This window comes from Ictalurus furcatus, chromosome 6, assembly GCF_023375685.1.
Source record: "Ictalurus furcatus strain D&B chromosome 6, Billie_1.0, whole genome shotgun sequence".
Lineage (NCBI taxonomy): Eukaryota > Metazoa > Chordata > Actinopteri > Siluriformes > Ictaluridae > Ictalurus > Ictalurus furcatus.
The window spans coordinates 29,979,054-29,997,424 of record NC_071260.1 but is presented as its reverse complement, the minus strand read 5'-3'; the positions used below and the strand labels follow the sequence as shown (position 1 = coordinate 29,997,424).

General features: G+C 40.8%; 1 protein-coding gene across 2 annotated transcripts in view; it reads left to right on the top strand.

Annotated features, from left to right (window-relative positions):
- The window catches only part of igsf3 (immunoglobulin superfamily, member 3), a 148,235-nt gene extending 139,869 nt beyond the window's left edge, over nt 1-8,366 (top strand). For both annotated transcript variants that reach the window (XM_053627573.1, XM_053627572.1), the window contains exons 8-9: nt 3,191-3,607; nt 3,805-8,366. In XM_053627573.1, coding sequence (XP_053483548.1) covers nt 3,191-3,607; nt 3,805-4,055 — 668 coding nt within the window. In that variant the 3' untranslated portion in view covers nt 4,056-8,366. The remainder of the gene's footprint in view (nt 1-3,190; nt 3,608-3,804) is intronic.
- Nucleotides 8,367-18,371: the final 10,005 nt, after the last annotated feature.

Here is an 18,371-nt window from a genome sequence, read left to right as displayed (position 1 = left end):
AGTAAGCAGCACTCCCTGCTCCAGTACAAACCCTGAACAAACATGAGGATCCGTGCTACAAGTACTCATACTTGTTATCCCACCCCCGCAGTGTTCAATATTCTGAACCCTGCCGTTCAGAGACACCTGCACAGATACAACAGGAGGAATTTTTAGCACCCTAGGGTCCCTAGATCTACTCAGCGCCCTTGAACTCATCTTTCAAGGTACCTTTTTTACCACCATCCACTGCCCTAAACTGCCCATCCCCCCCACACAGGTGAGATACTTCCTACATTACTGCCAACCTTTGTGCAGGGCACATCCATGCTGTTCCGGCCGTTCAAGTAAAACAGCATTTAGCATCTGCCTAACCAAAACTTGGCAAGGACAAAGGGAATTGCATTAAAACACCACAGATGTACTTTCACACCACCACCACTTTTTAAAAATCTAGTTTATCCAGTGCCAGAGATATATGGCTATGGCTGTGCTAGGTCAGTGCGTTGTGCCAACAAAAACACTTAGCAAGTTCTATGATGACACACGCCTTTAGGGTCTGATGGCTACCATATTGAAAGTGAAATGTCAAATATTTCAAAACGCTCAAGCAGGGAAAGTGACCGTATTTATCAGGAGTTGTTCCAGGTGTTGACTCTCTTAGTTTTTAGTGCCTAGAAGAATGGAATATAATATTTTTGGGACATTAAGCAAATTAACCAATGTGGTGTTTATTAACACGTAAAAAAAACTGTTTAACTACTTAAACAGTAGATTTGATTCAGATATCTTCGCTACTTGCAGTGACATAACGCATGCCAGACAGGGTTATTATAGTTTTAAAAATGTTGCTAACCATGGTTTTAATGGTGCAGGAATAGTTTCGATTTCGTTTTTATCTTCCGAAAAACCATTACTTTTAGTTTGTATTTAGTTTTAGTATCGTTTTAGTGTTTAATTTCATGGTAATCATACTGAGGGGGGGAAAATAAAATAAATAAATAAATCCAAAATTGGGGTCTGCCTTCTCCTAGCTATTACATTGAAGAAGAAAAAAAATCAACTTTGTTATATCTGCAGAGTCATTACGTCATTTCCCTCTGTTTATCTATCTGTCTAATCTGTCTATCTATCCATCAATCTATCCGTCTAATCTATCGATCATCCACAAGCATTTATGATCAAATGATTTCCACCTGGCATAACAACAGTCCAAACGTCTCTCTTAATGTCCCTCTCTGACCAGCAATGCGAAAGAGTCTGCTGAGAAGCGCTTCTCTTCATCTTCAAAGCTACCCGTGCTCTCGCAGTCAAACGGCAGTAATCCGGCCTTGGGTTGTGAGGAAATAGTTGGACGTTTCCAAGTTGTGCCCCGGAGGGGGGATTTTAGTATTTTTATCCGATCCATTACTACAAACTAACACTCGATTTCGAACACCAATAATGTTAGAAAATAAACTACTTCTATATATATTTCACTTCATCATGGTATAAATATTGGGGGTGGGGCTGTAATTTCTAGTTCTGATTAATAGCTTACTTGGAAACTCACATTTTTATTTTTATTTCAGTTAACGAGAGTGTTTTGTCACTGAGTTCACTAGTTTTCGTTAACGACGATAGCTTTGATGCCAGAGCATGTTTCATTAAGTAATCGATAATGAAATTTGTTACCAAGTATTTTTATTATGGTCTTTTATATACTTTGTTGATTTAGCTGTTGCAGCCCTAATCATTTTAATTCGTCATGTAGGACAACTGTAAAGATTGTAAAGCTAATTTTCATTTTTATATTTACGGTAGAGGCCAGCCGATAGTGGATTTTACCGATACCGATAACGAAGTTGGGCGGTACCTGCCAGTATCGGTTAATCGACCGATAGTTTTTTCAAATTGATACTGAATGAAAACATGACACTCAAAGTAAAATGTTGCTGAACTTTATTAGAAAAATAAGCAGTACTGATTGCAGCATGAAAATGTACTGTACTTTTTTTTTTTTTAAATGAAATAAATATAGAAATATTCAAATATATTAACTATTAATACAGATAAAAGTAAATAAAAGATATGCATCCAAACTGGAGCAAAAAGTAACACTCCAAATAACAAATAACATCCAAAATCAATCAAAAAACACTTCACATAGCACAACAAAATTTGTCAGGGATAGCTTTTATTTCGCCTCTAGAGGCCGCTCTCGTACTGTATAACGACAGCAGACCCTTTAGATCCGCTCCCGCAACCGGGAAAAACCATCGGTGTGGATTTTTTCCGATAACCGATAAATATATAATGTATACACAGTTTCTTAGATTGGTTTTATATGATGGAATTGCATGGGAACTATAGTGAGAGTGAAGCCATGTTTGTATTGTCATGTACGAGGTTCCTCGGTTGTCCAGCTGCCTCCTGATTCGCTGATGCTCTTACTCACAAATGAACAATACGTCAAGAGTTTGTGAGCCCTTGCTCCACATTGGTACTTAATTTGATATTCTGCAACATAAATGTGTTTAGGAAGATTGCTGCAGCTTGCACTGTGTAACCTCCATTTCATCACCATGCTCAGGAAACACCTGAGGAATTTGTTTATGCGAGCAACACGTCATGGAGCTTCACATTTCCCTAATATACACCTAAATATGTGCTGGAAACTCGAACCTAATTTCCCCTGGGATAAAGGAAAGGTCTCATTAAATTGCATGGGTGCATGGCATGATGGGAAAGCATTCAGAATGGGTGTTAAAAACGGGTAGATAAAAAGGTCTCTCGGATTCTCGATCTTCTGCCTTGATCCCACATCTTTCTGCTTTATAGTTAAGAGATCTGAGAGGACTGTGAGCTCATGGAGAAAAAAAAAAAGTTTGGTGGTATTTTTAGTCTTAACACAGCTTTGATGCTATGAGTACGTGTTAATGCACTGTCTCATCGGGCGCAGGTGTAGTACATCGAACTAGACGATTCTGACACCTTTAGGTGTCCGGTCCTGTATCAAATAACCTCTGCATCCATTTTAAATGATATTAGCATAATCCTTTTATAAGTACATGGCAACACATTTTTAATCAGTTATCAGCCTTCTCACAGCCTTCAAATATAGAAGAAGAAAAAAAAAACAGTCGGACTGGTGCTTCTGTCTGTGAATATTTGAGTTCTGTCTTTTATTTCCTGAAGTTATTTTCCTTCCTCTCTTGTCTTTTCACAATAGCCGTCAAATTACAGGTGGAGGAGACCGAGTCGAACATCACAGTGTCTGAATACGGATCAGTCCGGTTGGGCTGCAGCATCCCCTCCCAGTCCTCCAAAGACTCTCGGTTCTCTGTGTCATGGTACGTGTCCCGCTCGGAGAGAGAAGGCGAGCGGGAGTGCGTGTTCTCTATCGGCCACGACGCCGTGTTCGGTAATGGGAACTGCAGTCCGATGGAGGAGCCAGGCCACAACTCTCGACTGCAGTTTGAGCGTACTACCTCAGACGTCTACAGCCTGACCATTCAAAGGGCACGTCGAGGAGATGCGGGAAAATACTACTGTCACGTCGAGGAGTGGCTCCTGAACCCACGCAACGCCTGGTATCGCCTCACTACAAACAACTCTGGAGCTACCATCGTTAATGTTCTTGACAAAGGTACGCCAGTGATACTTGGGTACTCCAGTAAGTTACAGCTCAGTCTACTTTTCTGTCTTATGTCTAATAAATATTGTTTTTGGCCCAGAGTCAAATCAAATTTTTATGAGCGTACTATTGACTCATTTCTAAAACAGGCTATTTTCTGTGTCATAAATAATGCCTTTGCTGACACTCATCTCCCTTACTTTCCACAGTTTCAACCCTGCAGTCAGTGGTGTGCTCCAACAACTCGCTTTTCTATTTCGTTTTCTTCTACCCGTTCCCCATCTTTGGCATCCTGCTCATCGCTGTTCTGCTGGTGCGCTACAAGAGCCGGAGTTCCAACAAGAATCAGGAAGGAAAGAACGGCGCGCCGTTGCTCTGGATCAAAGAGCCTCACCTGAGCTACTCACCCACCTGCCTGGACCCCCCTGCTCTCAGCCTCCACCCAGGCTCTGTCGAGTAAACTGGGCAGAAAGAATGCCCTCCCGTAATCATCCTCTCTCTCACTCTCTCTTTCTCTGTTTTTTTTTAATTTTTTTTGCTATCTCTCCTGTTCCTCAGGAGCGCTGTGGGCTCCTGACTCAGCCCTGTTAATCCCTCCATATGGCTGACTCAACCCCTACTCAGTTGACGTGGTCATGGCTGCAGCGGCTGCCAGAGGAAAAGCCTAGACGTTTGGTTCAGTCGTTTATTTCAAGGAATTTCTTTGTATCGTTTTCACACTCCGCTATCTGGACTGATCATATTCTTTCATCGCCCTCACCTGAGCAGAAGTGCCTGTGTGTCTCAAAGCATTAGGTCTTTTTTTCCCCCCCAGACACACATGGTCTACAGCACCCTGGTCTGCAACTGGGATGAAGAACCTGTTCTGTAAAGGATTACATGTGAGTGTATTCTCTTTTTTGAACGTGTGGTATGAACCCCCCTTTTTTTTTTTCTTTTTTTTTTTCTTTTTTCTTTTTTTTTTTACAAATTATGAAGGCTGGTTTCGTTCACCTGGCTCTAATTTCAATAGACTGGCTGCTCACAGCGCTAGCCTGTAAACGTTTTCTGGCAGGAATAGTACACAGACAGAAAAGTGTCATTCCACCAGGTGATAAAATCTTGGAAAGGAAGGCGGTGATCTTGCATTCTTGACTAGGAGGAAGCCACAGAACCGATCTCAGACCCGTGTCTGTTTGAGCTGATAAAACAGAGGGGCGAGAGATGTGTCACCTCCCACTGAGTCTCATCCTCACTGCCAAAGACCCACTAACACTTGGCTGATTCTCAGTGCTGAAGACTAACAAACCGGTCCGTCTGCACAAACTATAACCACTTGACTAGTGTCCATGACTCCCATTCCTCTACATGAGAATACCAGAAAGAAGGACGCTACACAACGAGCTCGTCGAATTCTTGCTCTGACCTGTAGTTCCATCACTAGCGCACACTACGATGTGGTATGCTTTTTCTTTGTTCGACGTTTCCTCTCTGAACAATGGTAGAACTGGGAATTTCTACTTAAATTTCCCTAAAAATGACTCCAGACTGCTGGCCTCTGAGGTGTCTAAGCGATGTGTGCGTGTGCTGTAAGAAACATCGCAATGCTTCACCTCGTACTGTGAACACTTCACCCATCACCCATACACCTGTAGTACTAGGCTGAGTGGAGACCATTCTGATGGAGTCCAGGTAAGGCGTAGGACTTTAACATAACGAGACGGTTCCTCTCCACGTCTCCCCGGTTTTAAACTGCCTGTTATGAACAAGAGACTGTTTGAGAAATACACGGGACAATCCTAGTGCCAAGACATTTGTCATTGTTTTATCTGTGCCCTGTATAAGTGGCCCAGAAGGACGGCAAAAGCCTCCAGGCTTCGAGATACTACAGTATGTAAATATGGCTTCCCAGCTCAAGCTAGGGGCTTATGAAATATGTAGGTTCAACGAGCTGTTTTTAACCGCTGAGACGTAGTAAATGAGATTCTTCAGTAAATATATATCAACTCGAAGATCTAGAAAATCACTATAAAACTCCAAGGTATATAAACTCGCTCCTCCAACCGCTTCTAAGGGATAGGATTTCCTTTATTACTGCATAAACGTTCTTAAAACAACTATCTACGAAATAATCTTTTAAATGGAAATTCCATCAAACATATTTAGAGATTCTTCTGTTGTGTTGGAAGTGTGGGGTTTTGATATTCCAAAGTGCAGCGCATCACTACAGAGGGAGCGTAAATACACCTCCCTTGGGTATGCTGCTTTGCTTATTAGGGTGCATAAGGCAACAATGAATTTATACCTTTTCTTGCCAAGGCAGTGAAATTTAATTACACTTCACAACACTGAACGTCTGTTAGGTCAAGGTTTGTTTAAAACCCATTTCTGGAAGCAAATTGACAACAATCGAACGCTGAAAGTCTGTGGGAGGTGTATTTTTTATTTTTTTTAATGTTCTTTATGCCCCTGGAGTTCACATTAAAAATGTATTCCCTTCATTTATAATCACAGCAAATGAGTCTACATGTGCAGGCAGAATGTGCCTTTTATCTCTTTTAAGATGTTTAATTCAACCTGAAGTAATGTTTGCTACTACCAGAGGTGTTGCCAAAGATGTGACAAGAACAGGCGCAGCTCATGTCCTCCCAAAATGTCTGGTAGTCCCTGTGAATGATATCTATATGTACTGATCGTGACTACTGTTGTAGTTGAACCTTCACTGCTGCATATCCTCCTAAAAGTAACACTTGCAGTTAAAGAGTTCTCATCCAGTTAGTCCTGCCACTTTGGCTAGCTAGCATGCTAATCATGCACTGTAATGTTAGCTAGCTATTACTCAAAAGACCCGGTTACAACAGCAATCTACTACTGATGTGTTGTTGTTGTTTTTATTATTATTATTATTATTTGTGTGCTTTTCTTTCTGCTTGACTTAACTTTTAGGGCTTTAAAAATCTTTCAAAGGTTTCCGTACACTGTATTAACGGTATCGTAGGAATGCAGAGTTTTGTTTTGGTTTTTTTTCCCCTCGTGATCGAGATATCCGCACCAGGCTTTTGGAACTGAACGTAATGAAACCAACCTAGCTGTCGAGTTAGCAAAGTAAAGTAGTCATACATTTCACAAAGGACTAGACCACCGCCCTCGATACAGGTGGAATGTTTATTACAGCACAATAAATCTGCTATAGCTGTTATCTGGATATGAACAATGCAGTACAATTTATAGAAAGGTCTTGTCGACGGTCTTCATTTTTTCTTTTCTTCTTTGTAAAGCCTCGGAATATTTTTATCTCCCTCCTGCGTGTTCCCTGGAATCACCGTATCCGGAGCTGCTCCTGGTTAGTACACTGCCAAAATTTTGCCACTGAAGTCAATATATCACAGATTAAAACTGGACCGCTTTAAGAAAGGCACATATTTTTTAGTCTGATAATGACGTCCGAGTTACACTTGAGAAGTTTTTTCCTTTTCCTCTATTAATTCTTAATGCGTTTTTAGCCACGTCCTTTTTAGTAAGGTCTGGAAACCCGTGGAGTTTCGCACAGCATGCGTTAACTATTGAAAGCTAGATGCAGTTCAGCAAGTTCAGACAAACGAGAACCTCAAATGCAGCGATTTGATTCGTCCTCTCCGGCCCAGCGTCAGGCACTCGCGCGCGATCACGCAGACCATCTGTATCCCAGCGATCTTCACTGTAAATGCACACAAACATACGATACACAGACGTACGATAACGATCCGCTCGACGTTTTGTGCTTGTCTTGTTTTTATTTATTGAAATGTACTGTAAAACATTTAGTTTAGACTGTGTGAACTTCGGCAGTTTGCATAGATAGCCTTTTTGCGTGGACTTTTTGGACAATAAAGCCTCCGTGGCAGAGGGTATTATGGGAGGTGCTTTGTGAGCGTGTGGGCTGCGAGCGATCATCCACACGAAGCCGCCAGCTCGTATTATTTCTCTTTAAAATCGTGTCAAAGTGTATAGTGCATGATGGAGGAGGAGGACGAGGAGGCATTTTGATGTTTTGAACTCTTGAGCATTGTATTTCGTGACATCATGCCGGTCTGTTGTCACCCTCTCCATCTCCTGCATGTTGTACGAGCGTTATGAATTGGTTCCTGGAGGTTTTTCCGCCCTGTGGGAGCTCATTTCTCCTCGGTAACCTGAGGGAAAATCGCCTGTAATGATTGATTTTTTTATTTTTTTTTCCGGTCTCTAAAATAATTCCGTGTTTACTTCACACTTTGCAGGCTATATATGAAACGTTGTACGAGTAACAGCTGCGGTTTTCTGCAGACAGTGTTTATTTGCGCAAAATTTGCAATACGATGATGTTGCCTGCGTGGACGAGTGTGGATGAGCGTGGATGTGTACTTGCCATAGGTTGCTCTCGTTGCAGGAGATGGAGGATGTGGCACTGCTGTGCGATGTTGCAGTGCTGACGCCATTCGAGCTATAGAGATTTCCTCTAAACTAGTGTTTTTTGTAGTTCAGCGTAACTAGCGGACCCATAACACCCTCGCAGTGTTGTAGATGTGTTCTGAGGGCTGCATGTCATGGCTGTGTACTGACTCCAGATTAGCTGTGGAATTTGAAAAATAATACATTGTGGTGATGTGTTCAGTTCAGCCAGTGATGCTTTTTCAAGTGCTGTGTTTTTATTATTATTATTATTATTATTATTATTATTATTATTATTATTATTTTGTAATTATACAAATGCACTGATGTTAAAAAAGATCATAGCCTTTTTATGCTTTGTGTTTTGTTGTAATATGTTTTCTTTTGGTAGTTTATATATATATATATATATATATATACATATATATATATATATATATAACTGTAGCAGTGATTCATGAAAAGGCACTATTCTGTCAGTTTACTGCAATAAAAGCATTCAGTGCACAGTGTTTTGAAATGTGTTCATGTAGCTTTGTTAGAAACATCATTTAGCCCTGCTTATTGCGAGCTGATCCAGCTGAAGAGGCAAAACACCCATGGTAAGCTCACTAAATGACACTATATCAGTGCATACGCCATGAGGGTTACGACACACACTATCAGCACGTAGGTCTCTAACACCCAATGATCCGTGCAGCACCTTTATCTTAATGTGCCCACTACGCACCCATGTGCCCTGAAGAAAATAGGAATAAGGTGTTGGGTGGGAGCTGATTAAAGGTGAGAATGAGGTGTGACACACTCATTTGGATCTGACTGATGTGCCGGGGACCAGGTGGAGAAGAGAAATATTAAGGAGGGGGATGAATCCTACAGTACCTGCTGCTGTTTGCTCCTGCTGGCCTGTAAGTCTGTAAGTAGAGGTCTTTTTAGAGGTCTTTGTTCCATGAGTTTGAGTTTGACGTTGTGTTTATGCTGTATATCTACAATGCCAGTTAAATGTTTTTGAACAACCAATATTTTGGATTTTTGGATTTAAATGACCACATGACATACAATGTAAAGCGCTCAGAGTGCTGAGAAAAGCGCTATATAAATAAAAGGTATTATTATTATTGTTATCGTTATTATTATTATTGTTATTATCATCATCATCATTATTATCATTACTATTATTATTGTTATCATTATTATTATTATTATTATTATTATTATTATTGTTGTTGTTGTTATTGTTATTATTATCATTATTATTATCATTATTATTATTATTATTATTGGTAATATTATCATTATTATTATTGTTATTATCATTATTATTATTGTTACTATTATTATTATTATTATTGTTGTTGTTATTGTTATCATTATTATTAGTAGTACTAGTAGTATTATCATTATTATTATTATTATTATTATTATTATTATTATTATTATTATTTTAAGCACTCAAAAATGTAAAGCTCTAACCATGAAACAGGTATAACTGAATCGAGAAATGTTTATTAGTAAGTGTTTAATGAACTGAGAAATCTAATTGAATTGACACACACACCACACATTTATATTTTACAGTTAATATCGTGCCATTTGGATCTGAGAGTGATCACTTCATAAGTTCCACAAAGATGTAGCTTTCCTCATTTTCACACCTGGGCACGTTTGCTGCGGTCCGAATCCGAGTGCGATTGTTCAGAGCGCCCCCTGCAGCGTCGATCACTCGATTCAATCGAACCCTGGTGCATTTGCGTTCATCTTACATCATCACAAACGCACACGAAGAACACAAGGCGACTCACGGTATTTTTTATTTTATTTTATTTTATTTTGGTGCTATTATGCGCAGACCTCTTCTGCGTCCCACAGAATCCCGTGTCGCTCATGGTACACCTGTGCTGTGGAAACTAACGATATCATCATCATCGGCTAAAACACGTGCGCGGGTTACTTTACTTCCCGAACGAGTGCGGACCCGAGCACGAGTTGCGTTCACGTTGACGGGAATCGCGGCTCAGTTCCAGTGCAACCGAACTCGGACCACCTCCTACGCTAGGGTACTAGGGTTCGGGACCACGGTGCGCTTCTCGGTCCGCGTGACAGCTTTCACGTGACCAATTTTTCATGCAAATTGTGCCGTTTCAGATTAAACTGCCAGTGTGAAAGCCATCTTAGTTGTTATACGGTATCCTTTTGTCTGTTCTGTGGCAATAGTAGTGAGGAATCAAGAATAAACCATGACAGGGCATGTTCTAGGAAAATAAACAAACACTGGAGGGTTATTACAGTAACAGTTGATGGATTATAAATGCATGTCCTGAATTGTTGTATTTTTCTTACACTTACACAACCATTTTGTTTTTCATTAAAGAATAACATGCTGTAGTCTTTATCCGTTTATTGTTACAATTATTGTTGCGGAAGGCCAACAAAACGAGTCGGGTCCTGCCTTCACTTGCGTTATACGGCCATGAAGTCATCCCCTCACCTTTTTCAGTCTCTTCACTGTAAGGTAATAAGACAAACACAGACTCCATCCTGAAGACCTCGCTGTGTCTGAAAGCACAGCTTTTACTCCGCACGCTACAAAGTGCTGAGACTCCTCCCATAAAATCATGAATAAATGTGTCCTCTCAGAAAACCGAACCCTGTCAACAACTACACACTTTTATTTTATTTATTTTTTTAATCTAATTTTGTGGAGTGTTTGCCATGCAAGTCCCTGTGTATGTCGTTTCTCCAGAGGAAATGAATCAACATCATCTGACCAATCAGAATCAAGAGTTCAACAGAGCTGTGGTGAATAAAATATATAAGATTCTCCAGGTTTGCATGTGTGGTAGTCTCTGTAAACACATGCATATGTGTACGTCACCGGACATGTAAATGACTCGTCACAAATTACTTATTAGTTAACGTGTGTGTGTGTATATATATATATATATATACACACACACACACATGTATATATGTATGTATGTATATATATGTATATATGTATGTATGTATGTATGTATATATATATGTGTGTGTATGTATGTATGTATATATATATATGTATATATGTATGTATGTATATATATATATGTATATATGTATGTGTGTGTATATATATATATATATATATATATATATATATATATATATATATATATATATATATATATATATATATATATATATATATGTATGTATGTATGTATAGATGTGTGTATGTATATATGTGTGTGTGTATATATGTGTGTGTAAGCCTGCACTCTGCTCCAGCTGTCAGAGACAATAGATGAGGCTGTCTGCCATCGTTGTCCCTTCTGCTAACTGAGCTGCGCATGACCACCAGGGGCCACGAGCAAATCACATAACACAACTCATCCTGACATGTCCTGCCAAAACTTCATTTTGCTCATGAAAATTTATCTTTCCTTCCCTGATATACGTGTGATTTGTATTTATCATTTCTCAGCCTGGTAGGGAATTATTAGACACCTTTTCCCTGCTTTAGCTTGTGTCGCGCAATAGCAGTGTGGAAAGTTCTCCGGTGCTTGTTAAAGTGCTGTAGGATGCTCTGAGCCAGTGTTGACCTACAAAACAAGAGTTGGTGTTATGTTAATGTGCAACAATTCGTGAACTACTTTTCTGAAATAGTAGCAGATCCTGTTTTGAGGACCTCTTGCCTGTCCATCATAATTTGACGATTTTCCTTGCTGCAGCACGCCAATTATTTCCAGTAGATATGTTCGAGTAAGAACATGACTAAACCGTGCTGGACGCTGGCCCTCCAGAATTGGAATTATCCATCCTTTCTGTATACGCAGTGTTTTTAGATTTTTTTATTTTATTTTATATATATCTCCTAAACAAATTGTAGCGAATAAACCATATCTGTGACATTCGTGAGCTGGTGTACGCTAATCGATACAAACTCAAACATCGATACAGATATCTTTAGCGACAGCAGTGCTCCTGTCTGCTTCCAGGCTGAGGCTATGTTTGCTATTGACTTGTGTACTATATATGTAGTAGTACAAGATAGCAGGCCAACTGGGTCTCTTGTAAAGTCCTTAGGTTTGCATAGCTCTCCAAAATTCACGTCCTTTAAGTGTCTTAAGCCGACGTGATGACGTTGAGGTTCTGTCCACTGTCTCCTCGTCACATATATGTCGAAATAGCACAGCGTGTCGCACGTTGTGTCCCTCAGTCTACTCGAAACCTCACGTTTGAGCTGTCTGATTCTCCAACCTGAATGAATAAGTTCCGCTCTTCAATAACAGAGAGCTCAAAGCCATGCCAGAATTTATCCTACAGAGTATCTCTTTGTATTGCATAACGACTTAACAACTTAACTTCGTACTCCTGATTGTGCGCTCAAGTGTGGCTTAAATGAAATTCACCATCTCTATTACAAGCTTTTGCGTTTAGTGCTCTGAACTATATGAATTGCCTTTATTTCAAACAGGTCTGGATTAATACACCCATGAAAAAGGTGTATAGACGTGCTGGGTGACCTCATGCAGAATGCTACTAAATTTAGATAACGTGCAGTGAAGCGACCGTGTTATTTTCAGCCCAGCGTTAAAGGAGAAGCTTGGGTCAGCGAACAAGGCCGTGTACTTCGTTCGTTGGTCTCGTATAGACACAAAAGAAATTTTCTTTCTCTGATGGTTTTTTTGTTGTTGTTTTGTTCATTGTGTGCTACAACCTGGACAGGGTGCCAATCCATCGCAGGGCACAATCACACACACACTCACACACCCATGAATACACTATGGACACTTTGGACACGCCAATCCGCCTACCATGCATGTCTTTGGACTGGGGGAGGAAACCGGAGTACCCGGAGGAAACCCCCGCAGCACGGAGAGAACTTGCAAACTCCGCACACACGGGGCCACGGTGAGAATCGAACACTGGGCACAAGTTGAGAATGCACTGCGAAAGCGATGCCAGGCCATCGCATGGCACCAATCGTTCACACACTCATTCACACCTATGGGCCATTTAGTGTCCCAATCCACCTACTGGCATGATTTTGAGAGGTGGGAAAGAGAGAAAACCCTCATTGGGAGAACGTTGGAAAGTCCACACAGACAGTAACCAAAGCTCAGGATTAGACTGAAGACTGCAAGGCAGCAACGCTATCCACTGTATTATCGCCCTGTGTACAAACAAGGACTTAAAAAACTAAACTAATCCCTACACATTGACTATGAAGGTGGACCGGTCGGTTGAGCTGCATCCACTAAAATCGCAGCTAACTGAGCTAACCTTACTTACCGCATTATCTGTCTAACATCAAAGCATCGCTGTGTAGTGTCTTGACAAATACATCCACTGTCAATGGTACACTAGAGTGATGTCGCTCCTTTACGCATCCGCCGAAGAGTATGCCGTGAAATGAATTCGCTCTCTGCTGCACTTTCCTACAATAGAGTGTGATTTCAATTATGGGAGGTTTGGTGAATTTTATGCCTTTAGCTCAGACACGTATAACCTCAGTGTGCAAATAAATGCAGTCATAACGCTGGTTTAATGAGAAGTGCGTCTCTTTTATGAACGGATGCATTTCTTCTAAACGGAAATGTGAATAGGGCTTTTAATGTACTTTTATCTGCAGTGTTGACTCGTCTTAAGCGGAGAGGTCATTTTACTCCCATACAGAAAAACCGTGGTGTCGCAAAACATCCATTCGTATTAAAGGAGCAGGCTAGATTAAGCCTTGAACTCACACATTCGATGATTGCGTCGTGGTCGTTTCAGGCAGATTGTAAACATATGGAGCCTCTGGAGATGAAGGACGTGAATGAATATACCGAGGCAGCGAGTTAATATTTCAAGGCCACAACGTAATAATCTGTGTAATGGGTATAATAATAATACCCGATAGTTGTGGCCATGAATTGTGTAATTTCGTCCATGACTTTAATCTGGATTGGGTTGTTCAAAAAGCACAAAGTGGCCATATAGTGTAGTGTATTCTTACTTGCTATGAAAATATCTTTTTTTTTTTTATATACAAATACTGGTTTATATGGTGCTGCTGAGGTGACATGGCAGTCTCCATGTTTAGATGCCCGTGGTTTAGTTCAATTTATATCATAGTGTTTGACTTATTTTCAAAATACAATAGCTGCCACAAATGACCATGAAATAGAGCTTGAGACACCTGTGGCCTTGTTAAAAAAAATACCTACCATGTCACTTCAGCAGCACAAAAGAAACCAGTATTGTACTACAACAACAAAAAAAAAACAATATATCTTGATATACTAGCAAGTAGAAATACACTATATGACCAAAGGTTTGTGGATACCTGGCCATCACATCCACACTCACTGTCCACTTTATTAGGAACACCTGTACACGCAGTTATCCAATCAGCCAATCCAAGTTGCAGCAACGCAGTACATAGGATCATGCGGATACAGGTCAAGAGCTTCTGTTAACGATCATCTGAACGAAGATCTCTGTGATTTTAACCATGGCATGGTTGTTGGTACCAGACGCTAACCAGTATTTCAGAAACTGCTGCTCACACAGCAGTCTCCAGAGATTGGGGTCGAGGTCAGGGCTCTGTGCAGGAGTTCTTCCACTCCAACCTTGGCAAACCATGTCTTCATGGAGCTCAGTTTGTGCGCAGGGGCATTGTCATGCTGGAACAGGTTTGGGCCTCTTCGTTCCAGTGAAGGGAAATTGTAATGCTACAGCATAAAAAGACATCCCGTTCAATTGTGTGCTTCCAAATTTGTGGCAACAGTTTGAGGAAGAACCACGTATGGGTATGATGGTCAGGTGTCCACAAACTTTTATCCATATAGTGTATCTTGAATATAGGCGACTGTCCATCCATCCATTTTCTGTACTGCTTATCCTAGACAGAGTCCTGGGAGAGCCTGGAGCCTATCCAAGAGGACTCCGGGCACAAGGACACCCTGGATGGGGTTCCATCCCATTGCAGGGCACGATCACACACTCATTCACACACTACAGACAATTTCAAAGCCAGCCTACAACACACGTCTTTGGACTATGGGAGGAAACCGGAGTACCCGAAGGAAACCCCTGAAGCATGGGGAGAACATACAGACTCTGTGCACACAGGACGGAGGCAGCAATTGGACCTCCAACCCTGGAGGTGTGAGGCAAATGTGCTAACCACTAAGCCACCGTGCCCCCTATATAGGCAACTAATATTTACTATTTCCGCTAATATTTCGCTTTATAAGACTGTTTTTAAACAAGTATAAGAATTATTTCTAGACATGTGTACTCATTTCAAGCTCGAGACGGTCTTATTTCAAGCATTTATTTCCGGAAGGAAACAAAATTATCTGCCAATAGAATTTTAAAGATTGAAATGAGTAAATATGTCTAGAAATAGGTGTACTGGGATTATGTTTGTTATATAATAATCTCAGAATGAGAAATATTAGATGATGTTTTATTTGTTCAAGATATCTTTACTTGATAAAAAAGTGTGGGGTTTTTGGGGTTGTTGTTGTTTTTTTGTTGTTGTTGTTGTTGTTTTTTGCAGTGTGTAGACTTGCTCTTTTTTTTTAAACTTCTGCTGAACACAAGCTCACACTCCACCACCTCCAACACCACCTCTCTCCTGATGTGTCAAAATTGAACAGGTTTCATTTTGAGCCGTTGTTTTGCTCAAGCATAAAACCGTTCTGAAATTCAGAAGCCCCGTCTCGACAGCTAGCTCGCTCATCCAGACCGGCACCGTTCTCATGTTTCTCTCCTTGTCTATTTGTCAATATGTTTAGTCTTTTTCCTCGTCTGCTCTTAGCCCTTTCCATTTTCCTGTCTTGCCATTTCTTTGATGTTTATCTGACTGGTTCATTCCTGAGTTATTTCAGTCCCTGCAACATTGTAGTGAATTGTCCTCGATGACAAGTCTGAATAGTTTGGAACGTTTAATACCCAAAAAAATAATAAGTTCAAGCTTGTTAAACGCAACGTTTTTACAGTTAAATCAATATATGACACGATAGTTGCGCACTCTTTAGGGCTGAAAAGAGATGGAAGAAGTAAGCACTTCCTGCACTGTCTATAAGATGACCTTTGCGATTGTTTTCCTTTACCAGACTTGAGGAAGGAAGAAAATATTGTACCTTGACCTTTCATCAGGTACCAGAGAAAAGAGTATGGTGTATTGTACCTGAGGATAATAGAAAGACAAGCTAAATCCAACGGAGGTTTTACTCTGATGCTCTTGCTTTCATATTTTGCCAAGTATGAAAAGCATGGTGTAGTGTGGAAAGGAAACATTACGAATTTAAATCAAGTGACAAAATGTACAATCTGAATAAATGCATCATATGAATCGTGTGAATGATTTCTCTGTCAGTTTACTCCTGCACAGACGTACTGATGAGCCTCAGGTCATGTTTAAGTGTATGTAATGGGAATGCTTACTGTCCTAGTTAAAGCAGAAGCCTGCAAAGTCTTTCACAACACCGAAGGCTGTACCTGAGGGCTGTGGATGTGTGACCAAAATGATTTAAAAAAAAAAAAAAATCAACAAGAAGAATTTATTTATTTAGCTGGATTTACATTTAGTTTAACCGAAGTGTCCTCCAGCTAATTCCATCCGAGGAGGATGTTCGAGCCGGTGAGCACTGTTCACTGATGTTAACTCCACACTATAGGACTCCTAAAAGCAGCTGTGACCTGTATTCTTCCCACCAGTTTGTGTGCGGTGTGTTATTCCCTGTTCTCCCTGAGAGCCTTGTGTCAGTTCGAGCAGGTGTAGGCAGCCTCTCTATGCTACAATTTCTCCTGTGTTTCATCACCATCACTGTTCGCCTCCGTCCTCCCGCTGTCAGCATTATTCCATCATTTCACTGAGAGCTAAAGGGTTTGCTGTATAAAATGGAACACTTTCTGAGATTCTCTTCATTTCTGTATTATTTTATGGACTGTAGTAGTTTAAGCAAGATGATCGTCTATCTGTATTCCTATACTCCGCCTATTTATTCTTCCACCATGAAAAATCCAGCCTGGTCTAACCAGATCCCAAGGAGTCAGTGATGGTCAAACTGGTAAACCATCTTCACCAACTGGTTGAGTTGGTAGAGAGGAGTTTCTGAATTACCACTACTAATACTACTATGCACTTTTAGAAAAAAAAAAAAAAAAAAAGGTATATAACTGTACTTTACCTAGTCGACGGGGTGGTACTATCAAGGGTATGTCATTTGTGTCTTTAGTAAGCATCTTTCACCTGGTAAAATTAATATCGTCCATCCATCCGTCCATTTTCTGTCTCATTTCTTATTTGTGCATCCTCATTTCCTTTCCTCACTTCCTTTCCTTGCATCTTAGCTCCACCCCCTTAGGGTGCGAAGGAAGGATTCAAGGGCGAGATGCGAGGAGAGAGGAACCGAAGCAAGCCGAATGGAAATATCCTCGCTCTCTCAAGCGTCACTTCAAAGCGACGTCAATTAATGATGAATGCGCTCAGCTGGATTACTTCACTGCGCTTCGGGGATCTGCCGTTATGCTTATTTGGATCTGTGTTATGTTGTTGGAGTTTGGTTAATAACAACATTCTTAATAAAGCAAACTGCACTGACAGTATGTGAAATGTCTGGGTTATTCAACAAGGAATTCATTAACAATACATAAATGATCGCATGTTTTGTGCAGCTTTGCATATCCAAACATGCAAGGATCAATTAACTACAAGACTCATTGTAAACATATTATTATTGAATTATATTTCACGCAAAATTCCATCACATCCTTTGATGTGCTCAAAGTTCTGTTGAACTTTTTGGTTCAACAGAACCAAAAAGTCCTCAAAGGACTTTTTGGTTGAGATTGTGGAAGATGAAAAAGAAGGAGGAGGGGGATTTATACGTGCGTCGGGTTTTCGACAAGAAACATTTCCGTATAGGATACACCCATGTATACTTGCTCCTAGCTCCTCTGGAAGCTTCCTCACTCCTCGTTCCTCGGCTCGTCACGGTGCGATTGGAGAATTGATATGTCCTTCAAGATGGTCGACGCTGATCGATTTCCGGGTCACGGGCTGTAGCATCAACTTGAGTACTGAGAAGTACCCAGGGTCACGGGGGAGTCTGGAGCCTATCCCAGGGAACTCGAGGCACAAGGCCCTGGAAGGGGTGCCAACCCATCGCAGGGTCACAATCGCACACTACAGACTATTTGGAAATGCCAATCAGCCTACAACGCATGTCTTTGGACTGGGGAAGGAAACTGGAGTACCTGGAGGAAACCCCGAAGCACATGGAGAACATGCAAATTCCACACACACACAGGGCAGAAGCGGGATTCAAACCTACAACCTCAGAGGTGTGAGGCAAACATGCTAACCACTAAACCCCCATGTTTTAAAATATTTAAAGTACACCACTGGACT